Here is a 23,242-nt window from a genome sequence, read left to right as displayed (position 1 = left end):
TTTTTAAAGCAAGTTCCATTAAATCCATCTATTCATAAGCACAGGTCTCTTACATGCAAATATCTCACACTTAGTCACCTAGTTGCACCATTTACAAATTTTCCTTCCTCCCAGTATTTTGTGCACTTAATGTGATATTCTCTGCCACGTGGGTAGAGGGTAAATTGCTGACTAGCATTTCACTTAAAAGCAGGTTCTACAGCAGAAAGTATCCCTTGAGGTTATCCTGTTGCTCATAGTTTGATCTGACAGGACACCTTAAAACACAAATCACTTGTCATATAGCAAAACTTGGTACATATGCTTGCAAACTTGCTCAGTTCTGGCCCACTGTTTTAGAATTTTTGCATCTTTTACTCCTGACTTGAAACATCAAAACTGAAGGAAAAAAGATGTTTATCATGTGTCATTCAGCCAAGCATATCACAAGGTGTGGTTTTTATCTCATGATATGAGAGGGGAAAGACGACAAGCAGTGGTAGATCCCTGGGATTTAATGGCACTCTGTAATCAACCTGTTGCCTTGCAGGAATACACAAACCTCTTGGCAGGCTTTTCTTGTGCAAGTCTGAGCTCATTCAGACAGGACATAGAAAATGGTGAATGGGTCAGCAGTAGTCTCAGCATCATTGTGTCAAGATGTAAATCTAGTGGGATAGTTGGGATTTTAGTGTAATGCAACAAGGAAAGGCCATTGAGTTGCATCATGTTCACCATTTTTACCTTAGTTAGTCTTTCTCCCATTGTTCTGAGGCAATGGCATCAAGTAAGAAGAGGATATAATTTTCCTGGATGAGCTGTGCTGTGTCTGTTCCCTCATCGATCCTAAAAACACCTTGTCCTGCTGAAGGACCTTCTGCCTTTCCAAGTGATGCTGAGCCTTATCAGTCCGCCTCAAAAGCACTGTTTGTTGCCCCCAGGTACTCTGACTTCTTCTTGTGCTTCATCCACATCTTCCTCAGGAGGCTGGGTGTCCCGCACAGGTTGCCTCCTGTCAGCGGTAGGGAAGCTTCTGCCCCTGGTGGCAGGGCCAGGTCATACTCTGTTGTCTTCCTCCAGCGCTGCCTGTGGCTAACAAATAAAACACAGATGTGTACAGAGGGCTTCTCCCCGGCCCTTCTTCCCTGCTGATGGTGACCAGGCACTCAGAACCAAGAGCTGCCTGGCTAGAAAGGTGTATCCATACCTGGCCCATCTCTGGGACTGGTAAGTCTGGAATGAGCAGAGGCTCTGTGGGTCTGGGGGCTTGGATGCTGCAGCTGCCACCACTCAGCTTGGTGGCCTTTGTTCTCTCAGTGTCAGAGGGAACGCTCACACAAGGGAACGGACTACAAGTGGGACCACTCTAAGTGCATCCTCTCTAGCAATTGCCACCCAACAAGGACCGGGGGGATTGCCCAAGGAGAGAGCTGGGCCCTTCCACCAAAGTCCCAGGGACCATGTGGTGGTGCCCAGGAGTGGTGAGCTCCACTGGCTGAGAGGAGTGTATGGAGTGCGAGGACACTGTGACATTGAGCTAGTTACTGTCCCTCAGGAGACAATGGTGGCATCTCAAATCCCACCCAGATCCATGTCTGGGTTAACTCCCTGCTGATGAGTGCATTTGTACTATGGTCAAGCTGTTCCTTAATCAGATTTAAAGACATAAATTTTTTTTAATTAATTACATTTTGTAATTACATTTTAGGGCAAATATTATAGACTTCCTAGGGGAAAAATACTTATATTTTGAATTAGGATGATTTTTTTCTAGTGATAAAGTAGAGCTGTAATGGGCACTGAGATAGCTGTATAAATGGCCATGGCTGATAATAAAATCAGCATATCTTTTACCAATCTTCCCTGCCTTTGGGAAACAAGAGGTAAGAGGCATGGCTGGAGGGTGGGAAGGGACTTACTCTTCCACAGAAGCGTGGTTGCGTGTGGGCGAGCCTGTGACAGCCACAGCTTTCACTGTGATATGGGCAACTGGAGATGGAGGAATCTGTGGGAGGATAAAGCACATCATTAGGAAATACCACTGATGAGTAGGGACACTGGTTCATCTGAGGAAAGAGGCTGTTTTAAGAAAACCAATAAATACTGTAAATCTCTTAACAAGAGAAAGCAGGTTAAGGATTTGACTGCCCCACTCTCACCCACACAACTACCAGTTGCTCATGTGAATGTTCTCATTGAGCTCAGCACAGGCCTTGCAGGAGTGAGAGTTCTACCTCCCGTCAAAGAAGGGATGCTTGCAGAACTTCTCATTCCCTAGTTTTTCTGTTTAGCTTCCTGAGGCAGGGAGGTTTTGTGCAGACTGAGCAGCCTGTCTCTTGCAGGTCTCCACCTCTACGGCTGCCTGGGAAGCAGATGTCTCAGCCATCACAGCTCCTTGGGCATTCAGAAATGTTTCCCTGTTTGTTGGGTGCTGCTCTGTGGTATGGGGTGTCCTGGTTATGCTCCAGTTCTGCCACAGCCCCACAAGTGCCTGATCACCCACTTCCTCCTTGTCTTATTTGATCCTAAATTGCCCACCAGAACTGAGCCACGTTTTCCCATAAACAGGTCTCTGAGAATAGCATATCCTCCAAGATGGTAAATTAAAGTGTGAATTGCCCTGAAACAGAAAAAAATGTCAAAAATTTTGAGGTGATCTCATTATTTCAGGCAATAAGAACACTTACTGATTTTACCTGCAATCCTGAAAAAAATGTTCATATTATTGTCACTACCATAACTGGTCTTAAGCTTTCTAGGGCTATTTCTCCTAGGATTAATCTGAGACTGGGTACATTTAGATGTGTTTTTCAAGTATCCTAAGATTTAGAGACATTTGAAATCACTTTGGCAAGCATCCTTTGAAATTTAACTGTGTTAATTATTGGTAGGTTCGATTAGATTCATTACACTGAATAACATTAGTTTGAACCATCCTTAAGTATTGTACTGTCATTTTTCTCGTGTAGCCCAGCTATCAGCTAGCAAGCATGCTTCAGACATCCAAAAGAGCCTCTGAAGCCATAAAGTTTTGATAGCATGGTCTGGTGTTGGCCAGAAACTATTCAAAATAGTTTTTTCTCTTTGAAAAAGTTCATTTTTATTAAATGCAAGGACTATGAAAATTAGGGGGGGTTGTAAGACAAAGAAGGGAGGGAGAGCATTTTAGTAAAGGTGAGTAATTTTTAACCAAAGTATTTTTTCTGTCTGTTAGAGGACACATTTTGGGGTTTTGTACAATGATTTTCCCATCGACTCTTTATTGAAGTTTCTGACTTTTGAGATTATCATGTCAGGTTGGTGAACTGGAGAGTACAAATTATTTGATGCTTGTGCCACTTGAGAAATTTTTTTTTTCCCAATTTGTGAAATTCCCTGAGAGACAAGAGGCTAGTTTCTCCCAGCTGTTGCAGGTGGCTGAGTATCCAGAAGAGGAGCATGCCTGTTTCCATCCCACCACTCTTCCTGCTCCCTGAGGGGCATCTCTCTGTCCTATGCCTCTGCTCTCCGCTAAGGGATCCTCTGGCATAAATTATGTTTCAAGCTTTAACAAAGGCTGTGAAATCTGCAGGTACTGCAACAGACTGACATGCTGTTACTGTGGGACATGCTGACAGGTACAAGGTTTTAAGATGCATTGGTAGTTGGTCTTGCTCTATTTGCTTACCAAGGATTTTCCGTCCAACAGGTGATTATAGGACTTGGATGACTCTCGTTCAGTAATTCCCACTGCAAAGCATAAGAAACATGATATTATCTGCAATTATCCCATTGGCACAGCTTGTATGAAAAACCTCCTTCCATGCAGTAAAACACAGACATGGACAGAGCCCAGATACAGGTTATAGTCCCACCAGATTTGGTTATAGCCAAAAGAGCAGAGTTTTCTTTACTATGATCATCTATTGTGATGTCAAAATAAGTGATTGTGGGATTGCTTAAGTCATTCTGGAAAGTCTCTCAGCTTGCTCCTGGACTTTTCAAATGAGATGATGAAACTGCCCTTAGCAGACCAAGCTAAGTGGGAGCCCTTTCCTCCTCTGTAAACACTCATGTATCTCTACAGGCAAAGAGCCCAAATACTGCTCCTCAGCCCCCACTGCAGGTTTGTCCTACCTAGGAGATCATTCTCTCCTTTCTGGATTGCCCTGGAGAGTTATTTTAACCTAGGCAGTGATGTGGGCTATGTCTGCCCTGTCACAGGGAGGGATTTCCACCTTTTTGCCTGTGGCTGAGTGACATCTCTCTCTGCTGTCCTCAACTCTGAAGGTTACCCTTCAGTTTCAAGTAATTGCTCATCCAATAACTTATCCCTGGATAAATACTCACTGACATTCCTGCTCACTGTGCCAAAGAAATAAATGAGTGAGGGATGCCAGTTTTTTTCTTGCAGCCAAATGCTCCTATTTGGCTGTGGGAGTGTGGACCTCTCTACTGCTCCCACCAAAGGAATATAAATAATGACAGCAAATATGGAAACAGCCAGGGTGCTGCTTATAGTGCTGTCACCAGCACGACTTGGCAATCAGAACTGTCTTCTCCTTCTGGGGGCAATATTTGACTATGATAAATATCCTAACCAGCTTCTTGCTTCCTGCTCCACCCTCCCTCCAGTAATTCCATTAGGTACCTTACTGTATCCCTCACGTCAAAGTTAATACAATTACCTCCTCTCATCTTGCATATTAGGTACTAACAGTATTCAGCAAGTGGATCCAGGCATCAGTGCTTCAGCTAATGCCCATATTTTTTCTTTTTGTTTGGTTTTCTTTTTCTCTTATACTGTCGGATTCTTCCCTTCAGCCCATTCCTCTTACTAGATAATGTTTTCGCAAATTTTTGCAAAATATCTAAGCAAAAGAAAGTCCTCATGGCTTCAGGTTTGTAGCTGCTCCCCTCAGGACAGTGATGGCTGGATGCAGTATGAATTCCACTTCCAGAAGTACCCTCTCACATGCTGGAATGGACTGTCCTGCTTTGCTATTTGTGCAGGATTTCTGATGCTAGCAACAAACATGCTAATGGCCTCACCTGTGATCTTTTGTTTGTTTGTTTGTTTTTTGTTCTAATTTAAACTTAGTTTCTAAGTTCTGCCTACTCATTTCCCTTTCTCCTCCTATGAAACCTGTTTTCCCCTTTTCTGCTCTTCTTTTTAGGTTCCTACAGCTTTTCTCGTTTGCACCTTTCTGTCATCCTTTACCTCTCATCTCCCCTAACAGCAGTGACCAGCAGTCCCTCCCTTCTGGCTCTCTGGCTCTCTGCTGTCCTTTACCCTGTAGCCAGTCCCAGCCACTCCTCCTCCTGTCCCTGCTCCAGTCCTGAAGCTCCAGTTCTTTTTTCAGCCACATCTTGGCTCTGGTCCTGATTTGAGATCTTTCCTTATGGTCTCAGGCTCAGTTCCTTCCTTCCCAGTTTCCCAGGCCCCTCTCTTGTCTGGTCTGTGTTCTTAATGGGATGGCTTATGTGCAGTGTGGTTGCAGGCTGGTGATATGAGGAACATGCATGTTCATGGACCTGCTTTAGAGATTTTGTACCTTTTAACACCTAAATATGCAGTTTCTCTTGGAAAAACATGCCATTGGGATTTCTTTAAAGGCATATGACTTGCCTGCATCTGGGTGACATTGCAAAGGAGAGCAAAAGATGTATTTTTGATTAAAAGGCCATCCCATGTGAAACTGCACAGCCCTGCTCCAGCTTCAATCTTCCAAACATAACACAGCAGTGTTGGAGGAGCTGCATGACCACTCTGTTTATGTTTACTCATCTCCTTGGTTTTGTATTGGCAAGCTCTATTTTTCCTTCACGGTTTCTTACAAATATGCTGAACAAGTATTGGTTGCCAAAAATTCAGGTCTGTGGCTGACATCCAGAATCTGAAATCTCATCCCAAATGATTATGTTCTGGCTAATTCTAAGCAACTGAACAGGGATCTTATACAATAAGATGACTCAGGCAAACTCAATAATTTACAATTTATCATCTCTAAAGTATTGTCAGGGAGTGTTTATGACTCTGCATAAAGTGAGTTTATGACTCTGAATAAATTGAGCAATGCCACGGTCATTATCTCACTAATTCCTCTGGATATTTTAAGCATGGAATTATCCTCCAGGTACGTAATAAAGTTCCTGCTTTTCTGCAAACTGGAAGACTGCAGTATCTAAAAATGTTCTCCAGCCACGGAGGAATAAAGCCCTTTCCCTGTACTTACCGTGCTGGGCAGTGCCCTTGGCGGGGCAGGCTCCCCGCTGCCCGCCCTGCAGGCAGCCCACGCCCCGCGCCTCCTCCTCGCCCCTCGCCTCGTACAGCACATGCAGGAGCTCGCCCTGCTGGGGCTGGCGCTCCGATATGGCCACCACCTACAGGGGAGAGGAAAACCACCCCATTACACCCGGCCCTGGGAATTAGGTGGTCTGTCGAGGTGATGGGGGAGCTGAAAGGCTGCTTGTTCCTCCCACTGCTTTACTGTCATCCAAAAGGGATTTTGTCAGGTGGGGACTGAGGGATTTGTGGGATTTTGTTTGGCTCCAGCTTCTGTGCTTTGTATAGAAGTATAGGAAAATCCTGCTGGGTCTTTCTGGGACCCAGCTACTTAGTTGCACCTTTCTGTATTCTCCTCAGGAGACTGAAACGTGCTCTTTTCCAAACTCTACTGTATAGGATATGCCTCCGAGATAAATCAGATTTAATTTCTTATTGCATCACATCTTGGAAAACCAGTCAAACTTATGCAATGTGAATTAAAAGTGCTGTTTCCTTATGGTCTGTCCTGTCTTTTGAACTTACATTTTGTACCTAGTAAATGACTACAGAGAATACGAGGCAGTGAGGAATTGGGCTCCTAGAGATTAATTTTCACAAACATTAGCTCACTCAAACAAAACTCACTGACAGCTGCAACTTTGAGCACCAGCCCTCCCCCTCATATCTCCAACAGTCTTTGAAAACAGGCATGAAAAAAATCAAGTTCTTTTCTAATCAATAAGACACTAAGCCATGGCACTCACTGTGCTGTCACAGGCAACTGGGGAGGCCAGAGCTAATGTGAGTTTGAAAAAACAGGGATGCACCTCAAGGAAATGGATTCATCAGGACTGTAATGCAGGATGGTCTGGAAAGAGTTTTCTCAAGAAGATCAAAGTTCCAAGAGCACGGAAAGAGTGTTTCATACTTTGTTGGTGTTTTTCCACCCTTCCTTAAAGACTTGCTGCTGTCATACAGAGAACCACTTAAACAGGGTGAAGATCCAAACCAGCAAGGAAACAAGACAGATGGCAACTATTCAGAGTATTTCCTATTAGACTTACTTGTGTTGGAAGATCATGAGAAAAGCAGTTACTTGCATCTAACTGATGAGTGGTAGTTACTGTCTACATGTTTTAGATATAAATATAGTTATTTTGTCTCAAGACTGAGACCAACAACTGACTGGCCCACTACTGGCATAGAAAAAGCCTTAATTCTATCTATTGCTCTGCCTTCTAACACACACTCAAGATAAAAACAAGACCCTATTCAAGTATCTCCCCTCACGCCAAATTGTCCATTTCCTCTAATTAAGTTTTAATTCAGTTTGCCATTAATCTGCAATATTCTGTGTAGGTGATTTTTTACACAGACATAAAACCACATGCAAACCCATGTTTTCCAAAACAGGAAAGAAGAAAAACCTGACCACTTTTAAATCTTTTGTCTCCATGTACCCTCAGGAGTCTAGAGAAGGCTATACTACTTAAATCCTACTGACTAGTAGGATGAGGAGCAGAAACTGCCCAACAACAGGCAAAAATACTTCTGGAAAACGCAGGTAAGGCAACCAAAGCCTAATCCAAGGCTGAACAGGACTTTTCTCCTATTTCTGTGGATTTTGACACACAGCCTAACACACTCTGTGTGCTGTAAACTACCTAAAGACATGCTCAGTGTTAAGTTAAAGGGACTACTGGTGTCCTTGAAGACAAACAGATGCCATAGGAGGCTGCAGCTGGCTCCCAGCTCTACTGATCACAAATCTGGAGCTGCCAAAAGAGCCAAGCCCCAGCACTGCTCCAATGTTTCTGAAATGAGGGTGATGCTGGTTGTGAGACGCCTCCTGTTGCTGCTTAAGCTGTTGGCATTGGCTCCCTCCAGCTGCCCCTGGACCAGGTCCAGCACCTCCCCATCCTTCTGCAGCAGCTCCTTGTAGGCTACAGGCTCTTGTGTCCACACACGCCCTGACCGCACAAACCTTGCAAGCTGCTTACCAGGGCATCACCCCCTTCACCACAGTGACACCAGTGGAGACACCTGTCTTCAGTACTAATATGATGAGACTGTGGCTGGCAGGGGTCTCTAATGACAGTCCTTGGAGTCTGCCTCGTGTGAACCGAGCTCTTCCAGCTTTCAAGGAACGTCACAAAGCTCATCTTTTCCCACCATCTCTGGAAAAATGCCCAGTGCTCTTGGACACACTTAGCTGGTGTGTGACAGAAAATGTCATCAAACCTCTGCTGCTGAGACACCTGAGGTCACTTATTTTGCATTGTCATGGAAAGAGCATTTTTGGTAAGTAGGATGCTGGCTGCAGTCACCTCTAACCCTGGAAATGGCTCTTTTGATCAGTGTAAACCACCACGGACTTGAAACTTAGCATTCTGCCTACATGTTGCACAGAATGAAATATGGCTTGGGGAAAAGAAGTAGGATTTTTATTTTGATTAATAGCAAGAATTATTTAGGCACATTGTCTATGTTTTTGAGATTCCTTGTTACGTATGATGTCAGTAATGCCAAAATGCCTTCAAGCAGTAGAATCTGTATAAATAAGTTACAGTTTCATTTTCTATTACAGCTGGAGACAACAGTGCAGTCTCTATAACTGTAGTGGTTTGGTCCAAAATACTCATTACTTACTTATTTACCTTATGTGAGATAAGAATTAGGAGAAAGCAAAGCAGGCACAAAATTTAAAAGAATGACAATAACCCATGACAATAACATGTCTTTAGTGAACATCTTTGCAGCATTTGGTTGTAGCACACTTGGGAGTTCCTTATCTCCTAATTCAAGATTTCACAGTGACTTTGGCTACCTCACCCATTACTGTAATATGTAAAGACTTATCTAGGTCAGGAAACTAAACCTGCTGTAGCTTGGTTTTGAGCTAAAATGGAGCTGACATTTCTCTAGGGTACCTAGGGTAAGGCAGAAGGATCAACTGGGAGTCACTTTTCTTTTCTAGACATACCAGGAGATTTAAATCTGTGCAAATGACAGAGTCAGCCGAACTATGCGGAATTAGCAAACTGCTCTCTAAAAACCTACTGTTTTTGGAACCTGTAAATCCTTTGACTGGCCCCGTTTGTTTGCAGGACACCGACTCTGCAATCAGAGCTCAGCAAGCTCTCTTTGCCATGCACATGAGAGCACTGAGGCCTGGCATGCCTACTGTCGGAATTAGCTGTGTTAAGAGGGAAGGGGCATGGAGGACACAGGATGGTTGCAGAGAGCCTGTTCCAACCATCCTGATCCAGGACTTAAAATCCCACTGCCAACCAACACCATCCAGAAAAGGTGACAATGAAATATCTGGCTTTGGATAAAACTTTGAAAGTTAGAGTCTGAACAACAAAATGTGTGTTAGGGGAGAAAAATCCAGATTTGTAGAGTTAAGTTCTTCTTGATGGCCTAATGCTGAGCTAATTTTTAATATGGCAGCTCTAGCATGCATAGGGGTATTTTCTACTTTCTTGCAAAGTAGCCAGGTACTGGTGTCCAGACAGTTCTACCCAAGGGATTTTGGGGCTAGAAGAGGAAGGGAAGAGAAGGGAAGGATCTACTATCACTGGAAATAATTTTAATAGGGCAATAGGAACTGCAAATATACATATTGGTGAAACACTCAGCTAAAATAAAAGGTGTTTCCCCCTTTCTGTCACCCTCCTGCAGTCATTATCATGCTTTTGGGATGGCTTCTTGTATGTGATGGAAGTTACCCCCCACAGTCAGTAATTTGAATGTTAAATCACTTAATGCTACACTGCTTGAGTATTTCTGCTGCAAAAAAAAAGTCTGGCAGATGTCCACATTAGTTGCTATTTTTGTCCTTGCTGAGGATTAAAGTTGTGCATCCACTGCAATCACTAGAGCAGAAAACTGTATGTCAGCTGAGGCATTTTTACAGCTCTGACTGCAGGTGCAGATGTAAAAGTGAAAAATAAATAATCATTCTGAGACTTTTCTGTGGGTCTAGAAATCGGCAATCACAACTTCCTCACAGGCACGTCTATTCCAGTATGTGCAATTTATTTCAATGCTTACTTGTGAGCTGTAAGCAGTTGCATCCCACTGAAGAAGAGGAATGTCTAAGAGGTGACTGTGCCAGTCACTTTGGTTTGAGAGCCATCCTTGTTTTTGTAGCTGGAGCTGCAGACCATTCCTCAGGCTTGGTGCTCCCACTGCTAATGCGATGCTGCCTGCATCATGACTAAGAGCCAATCAAACGACATCCTTAATTGGGGTCAGGAAAACCCCAAAGGAAAAAAAAAACAATCCTCTTAAAATACAGCAACAAAACAGGGACTTTCTTATCTTATTTTCTTAGGCCTTTACGAGTACAGTGCTGCCACAGCAGCTGATCCAATCCAAATTAAATATTAGATGCTTCCATTTAGTAGAAACAACTATCTACTGAGATTTGAAACATGATAACAGACATAGAATTGCCCTTGATTTTGATGAAAGCCAGCTGAAAATTTTCAGCTGAATAGTTCTATGAGAAATTTTGTCAAAAAAAAAAAGTGGTGAATTATCTAAGCATTCTGTTTCATCAAGTCAGAATAGTTCACTTTTGGTTTGGTCAATTTCTGCTGTTTTTATATTGCATGGAAAACAAAATACACCAAAGGTTTAACAAATAAAAGTGGGATATCTCAAAATGTCTTATTTTGAGTAACACTCCAGCAGTCTGACTCATCCTCTTTTGGAATGAAGAGTAATTCTGAAATCTCCGCCTGAGCTGTGGGACAAAACCAATAAAACCAAGACCGTCACAATTTGGTAAAATTACACACATGCATAGTTTCTACCCCAAAAAAATGACAGACATGTTAGTGACTCTTCCTGGGGACCACTTCAGGTGTCCTGTGATGTACTGGGATCCTGTGATGTGCTTTAATAACCGAAAGAGGGGATGGGAGTGAGTGTAGTGAGTTTTTTTTCCAGTGCACAGATAAGTGTGGTAATGAGGACCTACAGTTCTGTGGGGACATCAGGGAATCAGCAATACAAAGAAAAGGCTCTCTAAAAATGAGGATGGAGCTGGGAAGTAGGAAAGGGCATGGAAAAAGGAAAGACCGTGGAGCAAAATACTTCAACAAAATGCTAGAGGGGAGACAGGTCTGTGGTGAGAAGAAATGCTTTGGTAGAAGAGTCCCAAACTTGTAAGAAGTACTTTGATATGCAGAAGAGACTGTCATTCCTGCAAATCAGCTAAAAGGATTGTAGAAGCGGTTGTGAATGGGTCAAGTAGATTTAAGGAGGGAAAACTGTCTCTGAAGGCAAGAAACCTCACACCCATGTGTGAAAGCACCCGAACTTGCAAGACATTTACTCAGAGCAGGAAAAATGTTCAGTTATTTGAATCTGGGGGTGCCTCGCCTGCAGGGAGTGGGTAAAGCTTCCTCTGTGCCCTCTGCACTGGGGCTGAGGCAAGGGCAGGCAAGCACTGCTGGGACCAGGGGACAAACTTCCTCCCTGGATGGCTCAGCGCCAACCTTTAGGGTCGAAATTACAGTGTTTTTCTCCCGAATTCCCTAGGATACTGGCTGCTTGATTAACATGTGTACTGATATGATTTGTTTACTTTTCATTCCTGCATGTCTCTCTGGAATTATTGTGAAGGCTCTATGGATAAGAATTAAGTCTGTGATTCCCTCAGATGGCCAGTGTTGATAAGCCACTATGTTCATTTTGACTGGCTCTTCATGGCAAGACTGTATTATTTTTTGTTTCAAAGCACTTCTGTAAATGAATTGCAGCTTTACAGAAACTCGCCTTTCTGTTTTGCAGCCCACTCCTTGCATCAGACACTGATGCACTTCTTTACCCTGAAGGATCTGCTTCCTATTTACCCACAGCACTTTTAAGGGTAAGCATAGCCAACTAGAATTAAAAAAAATAGGGAGAGGAAAGGAGATTTTTCTTACACTCTTTGTTAGGATGTGCTGCGTAGCTTTGCCTCGTCTTCGGGCAGGACTACATGCTGCAAAAAGAAGAACAGGAACATGGTCAGGATGCTGTGGAGGTGGACAAGTGCCTCTAAAAGTCCTCTGTAAGAGCACACTGGGGGCATGGTGGAGAGAGGGGGAACAAGAAAGGGTTTAAGGAAGATTCCAGCTGAAACAATCCAAAAGAAAGTTTTCTTTGATGTCGTCTCAGAGACCATACTCTAGCTATGGTCTAGCTATGGTCTAGCTACAATACAGACATCTGTGGACACAGGGCAACAGCCTATCCCGTTTCTGCACCTCTCCCATAGGCTTCCAGGAGGAACACTCTTTCTCCTTTCTCAGTTTTGATCTGGCCTTCCACCTGCCAATATTTCAGTAGTGTATATACATTAACTTGGAGACTATTATGATTTTTATCTAGTTATAGGCTTTATCAATAAGCTCAAACTCCCTCATGACATTATTTCACTTTTACTGCATGATGTCCAAAGCACAACATTTGCACTAAGCCTAATGTTTTCTTTTTCAATCCTCAAACTGACCCGTTCAGTTCTTTAGCTTGGGACATTTTGCTTAAAGTCTGTTTCTCAATTTTATTTCTTAGATCCATGAAGACACCAAAATCATAGAACTAGCCAATAGACACACAGGATGCCAGGTCAATAAGCCAAGGTTTTGTCTGGACTGAAGCAATTGGTTTTGGGTGACAGTTTTACTGGACTAAGTGAAGGCTCTTTAAACTCTTGTTGTTTGAGTTAGACTTGAAACTGGCCTGAAAGACTGTGATACTCCCAGCTCTCCCTCTCATCATTTCTTACCCTGCCTTGTGTTCAGGCTACTGGAGCTGCAGGATTTAGCTGCCGGTGACAGAAACAGGCTTGCAAAAAGCTGCCAAATGTGGAGAATTAACTCCGTTTCTAAAGGCTGACCCTGGGGGCAAGGCACGTGAATGGGGGTTTCCTATTCAGGCTCTGTGTATAATCCAAAGGCTTTGAAGAGCCAGGAAGGTTTGTTATAGGATGATGGGTGACTCCTACTCCCCAGGTGAGCTTTCCTTGACGTTGTTGGCATACATTTAACTCCAGGACTCGCAGTGCTTATCGCTGCTATGTATTACCGTTTGCAGAGTTTTGGAGCTGTGGAAGCAGCTGGAGGTCATCCAAGGCTGCTTGTTACCGCAGCCAAACTCCTCTCCTCAGATGGCAGGAATAACAAGTGACTGGGCTTTCCAGGGCTCTGCTACAAGCAGAGCTGGCAGCGAGACCAAGGTCACGCTTCCTAGAGAGCCTGTGTGTGTCTAGCAGCCACCCCTCCACACCCCAGTGAGGATCTAAGTACCGAGCATTAGGACCCCACCAGAGAGGAAATTCTGGCCTGTGCTGTGGCTGTAATGGAACTGGACAGGAACATGGGAGGGCCCCTGGGGCAGCCCATTGCAGCACAGGGCACTTCCACACTGAACTCATCACAAGTAAGTTATTTGCCTGCCCAGAGTGTGCTAAGCTGTCAGTACGATTATGGTCTGTTCTGCACGGTGTGGTATCCTCAGGGATCCTTACTGTCTTCTCCTGCAGGACACATTTTATATTTTAAACCGTGGTGAGTGTGGGATGAAAGCCAGACAAACATAATGAAGGTGGTTTGGGTTTTTTTAAACCTAGGAATATGCTGTTTAAGTTGTTTATGAAGCAGCTTCCATCACCTTTACTTCTGGAATTTCACTGTGTGAGGACTAAACTAGTTACTCATAAGCAAAACACTCAAGTGCAGGAAAGATTAGTGATGCAAGGAATTATCTGTTTGTCTCTCTGGTACTTTAGGTATTTTACCACACAGTGTGAGGAGTACAGTTTTTAGAGATTTCTACCAGAAGCAAGTGCTGTTGTGCTGTTATAGCTGCTACCCAGGCTGTTGCAAAACGAACAACACATAAATGTGCCTAACAGTAATAAATTTACCTACTTTCAGAGTACATATGATTCACAGTCCCTCATCGCCTGTCATCTGCCAGAACGATGGCAAAAGGCTTACAGGGGCTGAAGGAAGGCAAGGCATGAAAGGGAAGTCGCAGCACCAGCAAACATGCAATTACTTGAATAGGCATTGAAAGAAGGGTGAATCACAGAGGTAGCCAGAAGTGACCCACTTGCATGGGAATACAATGGCAGCAATGCAAACAGTGGGGCTGCGAGGATGTCCCTGCAAACACGAATTTCTGCAGAGAGTTGGAGAAGGAAGAGAATGTAGGTGGATTTGCCTGTAAAGGGATGTTTGTACGTACAGCCCGGCTTTCGGGCAACAAATACAATTACTGTAATGGTTCACTTTGTCATTTCCACTTATATTCCAAAATTAAGCAGCTGAGAGCTCATGCTTGCAGCTTGCAAGTAAGGATCTGATTTGGCCCCACAATTTGTTTTCCCTGCTTTTCCCTGCTTTCTTGTTGCTGAAATATGCAGCCATTGAGTTTAAACTAATTTGTTCAATCAAATGCAGGCTGGGCTTTGTCCGGTTCTTACTCTTCATTAGAAGCAATTAATGTTAATCATGCATTCATTTCCAGGGCATGGCTTTGGAAATGTTCCACTTATTGAGCCAGCAGACTTAAATTCAACATTCATGCACTTCACCCACTTCTAACTGCTTGCAGAACTTAATTCTCTTTTCTATTACACAGAAAAGCCACACAGTTGCAAGCTGTCACTTTAGCAGTTACCTCATAGGTACAGCAACACCGATTCCAGATCTCCCAATTTTGCCAAAGATTTTACAGACCCACAATACTGAAGCACCTGCATGGATTAGCTCGAGAAAGCAGCAGTGAGTGCTGGGCTGCAGGCAGAGCACAGCACGGCAGAACAGATGAGCTGCTCACTTCAAACGTTTCCCCGTTGCTAATCGTCCCATCCCTCTAAAAGACAGCACCGTAGCAGTTGTTAGATTTTGATGTACTCACATTTGGATGAAATCACAGTGGTGAAAACTTCTAAATTTTCATCGCTGCAGCTGTAAATCTGGTGCATTTTCCACCTCTCCCTACTGACTGCCTTTCAGCTTCATGCAACCGCTCTGAACTTCTGGTAAATAGGTTTCACTAATCCAATCTGGCTCTGTGATCATTGTCCAGATCTACAAAGGACAGACTGATGCTGTGATCTCATCTCATTCCATATTCTTCATTGCAACATTTTCTGCTCCCATCTGCCTTTCGATGAATAATATTAACACAAAGATTTAATTTAGCTGTTACTTAAGCCTCTACTCAGATAGGAGCATTTTATTTTACATTTCCTTTTACCAGTGTGAAGAAACCTCTGCAATAGAGAGCTAATAATTAAAGTCTAATCTATAGGCAAACAAATGTTTACAGAAGTACTGCAAGGATTTTTGAAATAAATTCAGTTAAATGTGTACTTTAAAACATTTACCATAAAAATTTGGTCCCTATATATAATGAGGAGATGATTCTAGGTGTATTAAGAAAAGCATTTTGTGCTTTACCTTTTCATTTCATAAACAAATACTGGAATCCTGGGCATTTCAAAGTAAAATTTCAAAAGCAGATGTCTACAAAAGGCAGATGTGCATAGGTCTCCATGCCCCCTACACTTCTGTGGTTGCAAAGGGAGGGAAGGTGTCTCAGTCATAGATGGGCTCCTGACTTGATGGCTCTGGGGCCTAATCCCATATTTATGCACTTCAATAAAGGGGTTTCTTGCCAAAGCTTTTCATTTCTTAATACTCCCATCAGAAATTGTTCCTTTCCACCTCTATGAATATCATCCCCCTCAACTTCTGGTGACTTAATGCTGCCATGGACACCCAAGACAGAGAATTTTGGCTTGCAGGCTCCAGCAACTGATGTAGTTGGAGCACTTTCAAGTGTGAATAATGATATTAAATTATATCAGTCTAATGAATAGCCTTCATTGCTACCACGTGTTTGTCTAATTAACACAAAAACAATTAATTAACACGTGTGCTGTCCTCTTCTATAGAGGTCTGCCACCAACAGTCCCAGATGGAAAGTGCCAGTGAACATGGGCTGTCACTGTCATATTGATGAACGTTTCTTATTTGAAATAATAAATATTGGTCAAATAGCCATCCTGAGCCTGGAAGCATTTTGGTTGAGTGGAAGGTATCGCTGTTTCAAGAAAGCAGTGAGCGAAGAGAAGCTGTTGTCACTTGTCACCTCCCAGGGCAGGCTCCTGCTGTCCAGGGGCAGCAAAGCCTTTGCGGGGCTGGCGGCATTGTCCCAGGAAGCCGCGCCGTGCTTGAAGCAGGCAGTGGGACGGCAATATAATCAACCAAAAGTTCAATTAGTTTTTGATTTATTGCGCCACATGTTCTGCTTGTATGACTGATGTCATTAACATCAGGCTCGGCTGGCGCATTCATCTGTCCCTGCCCGGCTGCCTCTGAAGGCGCACGCACTCAACAGATGGGGAGCTGCACGGGTGCGAAGGCAATTGTTTACCCCCCTATTGTCCCTGTGTCAAGCAATCAACCCAAATCCATTACCCACCGAGAAAAAGATCAGCGCACCGTCCATTCAGCCCTGAATGGGGCAGAGGCGGTTATGCAGGAGGCTTTAAAAGCTTTCAAAAGGATAAAAAAAAAAATAATGAAGACCAACACTGAATAGTCGATTAAAAAAAAAAAAAAGCTATAACAAATCTAACCCCTCCTTTATTTCACCTTCAGATATTCAGAGTTCTATGAGAAGAGGGGCACTTTTGGACCTAAGTCATTGTTTTCCTAATTCTAGGTATGACCTACAGATATTTTCAAATCATAGATGGGGTTTTAACATTAGAACAAGTATTGGGTGCTTCATCCTTTGAGGGTTGGTGGGATGTGGAAACTGAAGTGAGACTCTAGAGCTGGTTACCAGCTGGCATTCACTGCATTACAAGGCAGGTACACACCTTTACAAGGCACAGGATGCTCTGGGGACAAATCACTGCACAGAGAGCTGATGAAAGGCACTGACATCACTTTCAGACAGAAAAACAGGGCTCAGGAGGACAGACATAATACTCCACAATATTCAACCTAGGAACTTGCAGAGCCACATCAGACAGTCTCACATGGTATTTCCCTCCAGGTCCCTACTCCAGTCTGTGGTAGGAGCAGAAAACCAAACAGTTTTTGACTCTGTGAATAATTTCTTTGTCCCCCAAACTAGATAAAATGTCTAGAAACCAGGCTCAAACCTTTCCTTCTCTGCTAAGGTGAAGAATATGCTATTAACTTAATTCCCACAGTGCCACTGCAGCCATGAGAAGACCCTAAGAAGTTTTTGCACCAGGGCATGTCTTTGACCAGAGACTCCCAAGTGAACACGCGGAATCCAAATTCCTCCCTGGGGGCTGTGATACAGCAGTTTACCAAATACCCACTCTTGGTGTTGATAGTAAAGGATCGAAACATTTCCTGGTGCCAGAACAAGGTTACCAAAAGTGAACAGGGACAACTGAGAAGGAGGAGGAGAACTCAGGACCTGAGAACAGACACCTGCTGTCTGACTAAACACCCATCTAACCTTATCTGCAGGTCTGGGACAGGGAAGGTATTTTATTCTTGGAAATTTGGGTAGAAAGGAGGGAAAGGTGGAGAGAAGAAATGTTTGCTGAGGCTGAAAGGAAAAAAAAACTGTTGAAAACAGCAGAAGTCATATCAAACCTTGTAAAAATGGCAGAAAATCCCATAAACTGGTGAAATGTCTCTGAGGAGGTGGCAAGGGTGCTTTTTCCAAAGCCTGAATCTGTTAGGACATATTTGGAAGAAACTAGTGTAGATGCTTGTCCTGTTTACCAAGTATGCCAGAGCTGGTAAACTTGAAAGGAATCAAATGAAAAAAAAAAAACAACATGGTTATAAAAACTGTAATTAAAACTTTGAGTTATTTAAGATAAGTATCAGAAACCTCTAGACCTTATTTTTACTGGCCTCTGTGAACAAATGAATCCCTTTTCAATGCAGTATTCTTCCAGTGAAGTTGGTGGGAAGCAACCTGGTACTCTCAACATGTGCAAGGGGTATTGCCAAGGGATTCCCTGGCCCACAGAAGACAGTGCTCTTCCCAAGGCACGTCTCTGGCTTGTCCCTGGCTCTTGTACCTTGTTGCATAAGAGGCAAATCTAATCTGTACTGAGCCACTTGAGCCTATTTCTTGCTGTTAGCTGAGCAATATGATAAGGATAAACCCCATGTATTTTTGGAATAGGATTGGGTACCAGAGGGATGTGCAGATAACCATTTAAAAATAAGATGGGATAAAACTGCACATGCATACTGCAGGCATCTACCCTAAACCACTTCTGCATGATGCAATGCCAGCAGCAATTTTTGTAGAAGGAAAATTGCTTTGTTTCAGTTTAGGGCCACAGAATTACAACCACAAATAACTGAAAACCAACCATAAAAGCAAACTATAAAGTCAGTTCCTCATACATAATCTGTTATTTTTCTCTGAATGAAAGGAATAGAGAGACAGATACACTATTAGTAACTTCACCTCACACTTGTAGCAGACAGCAAAATTAGTTCAAAATTGAAGTACCACCGCACAGCTTAAAGGTCTGTGAACAAGTGAAGAATTTTCAAAAGTAACATGTGAATTTGCATCTGTCTAGAAGCTGCTGCAACAGATTTTTCCTGAATGGGAATAAGACTGAGGCATTCAAAAAACATTTTGAGCTTTAAATTCTCTACAGGGAACCAGGAGAGAGAGATTCAAGAGCTGTGCAGTTTGAAAAGATGAGTGCACAGGCTTCTCTGCTAACCAGGAAAGGAAATACCAGCCAGACCTGGAAAGTTATAGAAAGATATTGCAGAATTCTGAAAAAAAGGAAAAAAAACAAACAAAAAACCCCAACCACAAAACCCCTGGTTGGCTTCTCTTACAGAAGTTACATATAGATAATTGGGCATTCACAAATTTGCCCTAAGCTTGTAAAACACACTTGAGTAAGTCCATATGACGATTAGGTAGAAACACAATGCCCAGCACCACAAGGTTTCAGGCCTGCAGAGGTTGTGCCAACAGCAGGGATTGCACTAAGCCAGTATTAAAGCTAAGGCCAGGTTGAGCACGTGGAGGCTTAACAAGCTTTCGTATACTGGTCATGCACTGGTAATCCACAGAAAGCATTAAAAATGTCAACAAAGGAGCGATATGTCCAAACTGAGCTGTGACAACAATAGTTTATTAAGATGCTAATCTTTAACTACATTTGTCCTTGATTTATTAATTTTAAGCTAACTGACAGTGAGGTCTTTATTCCCCTGATAAAGCACAACGATTTTTGGATAGGGTTCTTTCACTCCCAATTTTTTCCTTTAAAACATTTTAAGATTATTTTGACTATTCTCTCCTGCTATAAACATAACTGGTTTTGGGAAAACAAGAACATTAATCAAATCTTGTCCTGTGGTTCCTGGATTTAGGCAGTGGTAACCCTCTTGCTTCAACTGCAACTGCATACTCACACCATATGCAGTAAAACCTACTCTTGGGTAACCAGGCACAAAATATTTAGGATTTCTCCAATGGATAAGTCTAAAGAATAAGGCAACCTGAGCTGTCACCTTACATGTCTCTAGTGTGTCCTCACACAGCCATCAAGCTCCTTTTGCCACATGCAACACATGTGCTCCATGGGGATGAAAGGTCTTTGGACGATATCAGATGGCACTGCCTCCTCTGGCCTAAGCTCTGTGTAAGAATGAGATTGAATTTAAAACAATGACCATCATTATTTGGACTCAGAGGCCACGGGACTAGAAACTTAGAAAATAGGAAGTAGAAGGTGCACTAAAGGCACAAAAGCAGGATCAAATTTAGGAGTCCCCTTTTGATCCAGACTTAAGTTATGCAGCCTGTGTGAAGAAGCAAGGTAGCACAGGAGATGGCACTGTGACAGAGGAGGCTTCAGAATTGCTGTGTCTTTGAAATGTGATTATTTTGAGGTATCTTTTGTGCAACCAGTATGTCAAATGACCATGAAGCACACAGGCAAGAGTCTGGAGCAGGGACACTCTGATGTCAATTATCCTAAACCAGTTTTTGCTGAGATGAGGCAATTTATCTGATCTTCCTGCTGGTTCAGTCTTTGTCCTCTCCACTGACACTGCCAGTAGGGGTGTCAAAGATCTTCTGCTGTAAGCATTTGACTTGTTTGTAGGAATCTGATTAAAGTAGATCACCTCAGATAACAAGAGGAATTAATGCTGTAAATACATAAGAGAGGATTTTCAAGCTTATAAGCTACATAGAGGTCAGTACTTTTCAAGTCACGCAGCAGCCCCCGAGATCTCTGATTTTTGTAGAACTGATGATCTTTACTTGTCCTTTTCCTCTGTCCTATTAGCCTTTACACTTAAGCATTTGCCTTTATTAATTCGGTTCTACTTGCAATCTGTTCAGTTGCTCTGTCCACTACTAGGAAAGTACCATACAGAGCTAACCCTGGGAGAAAAGAAACCCAAAAGAGAACAGGAAGGAGTTTTTGTGGGTGTTGCTATGGACATGGCACATTCTCCTTAATAACAAAACACAAGTCTAGAATCCTCATCCTTCAGGTGTTTTAAAATATTTTTAAAAATCATATTCTCATCTTAGATGTCCCCCTGAAGTCTGATGTTTCTGTATCCTCTCAACTCCTAGATTCCTAGATCCTAGCACTCCAACTTTTTTCTCTGTAATGTGTAACCATGTTATATACTCAGGCTCAACACCTCAGCTGTGAACAACTGTACTCATATGTCTGCACACACACCAGGTTTTCCCAATGCCTGGCTTGCTGTGTGCATGCTGATGTCTCTGGTGAAGGACATGCTCAGACCTTTAGTGCCCATCAGCCAATCCTGTGCTGCCTTTGTCTGGCACATTGGTGTTTTTAGCTCAGCTCTGTTGGGCAGGCCCCCAAATTGGGCTTTACGGTTGGTGACATTATAATTTCTGACATGAGAAGGCACAGTTACTCTACTATCAAAACCTGCCCACCAGCTCTGTGCTCAGTTTTACCAACTGATGAGTCCTAACTTTAGGTCTTCCATTTAAAATACAAGTACAATAGGTATGAAGTACTCCAGCTTGACCACACCAAGAACTAAACTTGGGAGATGGCTATATGAAAGCTGTGGGACGTGACATTCGAGGATGTCCTAAATGCAAGTGGTGCCACTGTGACTGTGCATGAATGAGACCTGTGTGCTCCAGAGGCAGAAGCAGCAGAGGCTGCAGCCCTCCAGAAGGGAACACCAAAATGCCACTGCTCACAGCACAGCACTGGCACGGCTTCAATCCTTCCTGGAGATGGACTGATCCACTGCAACAGGTGTTACAGGGGCTCTGAGATTTTAGTAGTGCAAGGCAAATGTAATTCAGACTGTTCATGTTAATTCCCATTTTTCACTGCTTGGATAAGCACCTGGTGACAGCTTTCATGAGGCAGGGACCTGTCCATTGGAAAATGGATTATGACCACCAACTGTTGCACATAAACTGCCGAGCAATCATCTAGTGGTCACTAGTGAGACACCATAGGTCTGTGCTGGTGACCTAGAGGTGAAATTACTTTCTTTGTCTGTCTGAATCCCTGAAGCATTCAGACCCTGATCAGGGGGGAAGTTCTAATCTAAACCACCATTAATCTTTCTTAAGGTGAAAAGGTCAGAAGAGCAAGTTATTCAATGTTAACTGTTTTGGTTTTTTTATGCCAGCAAAAAAGCTTTTTTATTCCCAATGCTGTCTTAAAATATACAGCAACATTTAAACATCCAAACTTTCAGAGTCATTTTTTGAAAGTGATGTCAGCTTTTAGATAAATGACAAAGACCATACACAGTGTCAGCCCCCCACAGCTGTGTCCATAACCATAACAACAATGCCACACAATGTTGTCCTTAAATCCCATAAAGGCAAGCAACAATGCCAGAGAATGAAGCAATAACGTATTGGAGCTGCTGACAATCAGTCTTCAACATGTGTTATCCATTTGACTGCAGGTGTAAATCAGCATTTCAATGTCAACTTGCTAATTTAAGGCTGTATGGTCAAACACTGAGTACCCCAGAAAAAGCACAAGTACGCTGTTAAAGTAGGTCAAAGTCACTGCAAGTCAGGGAACACAGAGGAAAAGTTCCCCATCAATAAACCAGTTTGGGCTATGAGATATATATTTCATGATGAAGTAATACTCGATTAAATTAAACATTTAATGGGAGCTCAGACTACAGTGTTGGCACAACCAATATTCCTTTGCTGCTCAGCTGACTTTGGGGGTGTGTACTGCCAGTGTTTGTGGCTGAGGAACCAAGCTGTGTGGCTCTACAGGGTGACACGAATCAACATGTGAATTATCTCCAAAGGATACAAGTCACATTTCCTCTGCTTTCACTTCACTATGCCACCACATGGATGTAAATTAATTTTCCCTTTTAATTCTCATGTTCAAAGAAATAAGGAAAATATCTGCTGCCATTTGTTGCACTTAAGAGTTCTCTGAAAATGGGGTACATGTAATTTTTCAATAGAAATCAAAGACTGAAAGTATTTTTTTCATCCCCCTCTCCTATTACTAGGAAAGTGGTTAACTTAAGAACCTGATTAACATTCCATTGAGCTGTGTCAAATGGTTCTCCCTCTTATTTTTTGTTTGGACATTTTCTACCAACTCACTTGTGGTAGGTTTTTCAATACTATGGAGAAAAAAGGAATCTGAATGGCATTTCAGTGGGTTAATGGAAGACTAGAACTGGCAAAGTATAAAATTGCATTCAAAAATTTTGCATCTAAGGGAACTGTAGCCTTCCTAACGATAACCCAGGTGTGGGGCTTTTTTTTTTGGTCTCACTTTCATTGAGAAATTCAGAGCAAACCATAGAAGCTTCTGCTTATTCTCATGGACCACAACATCTAAAAATTATGCACTAAACATTTTATGATAAACTGACCCTGTGCGATTCCTCACATGTACACTGCAGGTAAACAGAAAGGTTGAAGAATATGCATGTGCAAAGAGAGCTGAGACCTCTGCAA

The 23,242-nt window shown here is 42.8% G+C and overlaps 1 protein-coding gene across 1 annotated transcript; it reads right to left on the bottom strand.

The window, feature by feature from the left end:
• Positions 1-884: 884 nt before the first annotated feature.
• VXN (vexin) lies at positions 885-15,215 on the bottom strand (the record flags this gene model as incomplete). The annotated part of the gene is made up of 6 exons (XM_082296322.1): positions 885-1,071; positions 1,899-1,984; positions 3,647-3,708; positions 6,195-6,342; positions 12,169-12,224; positions 15,149-15,215. 6 exons carry the CDS (start codon positions 15,213-15,215, stop codon positions 885-887), a joined length of 606 nt encoding a protein of 201 aa, XP_082152448.1.
• Between the last annotated feature and the right edge of the window lie 8,027 nt (positions 15,216-23,242).

Source organism: Coloeus monedula (assembly GCF_965178545.1).
Source record: "Coloeus monedula genome assembly, chromosome: 1".
NCBI classification, from domain to species: Eukaryota; Metazoa; Chordata; class Aves; order Passeriformes; family Corvidae; genus Coloeus; species Coloeus monedula.
Note: the sequence above shows the minus strand (reverse complement) of the source record. Positions and strands in the feature narration are given on the sequence as shown.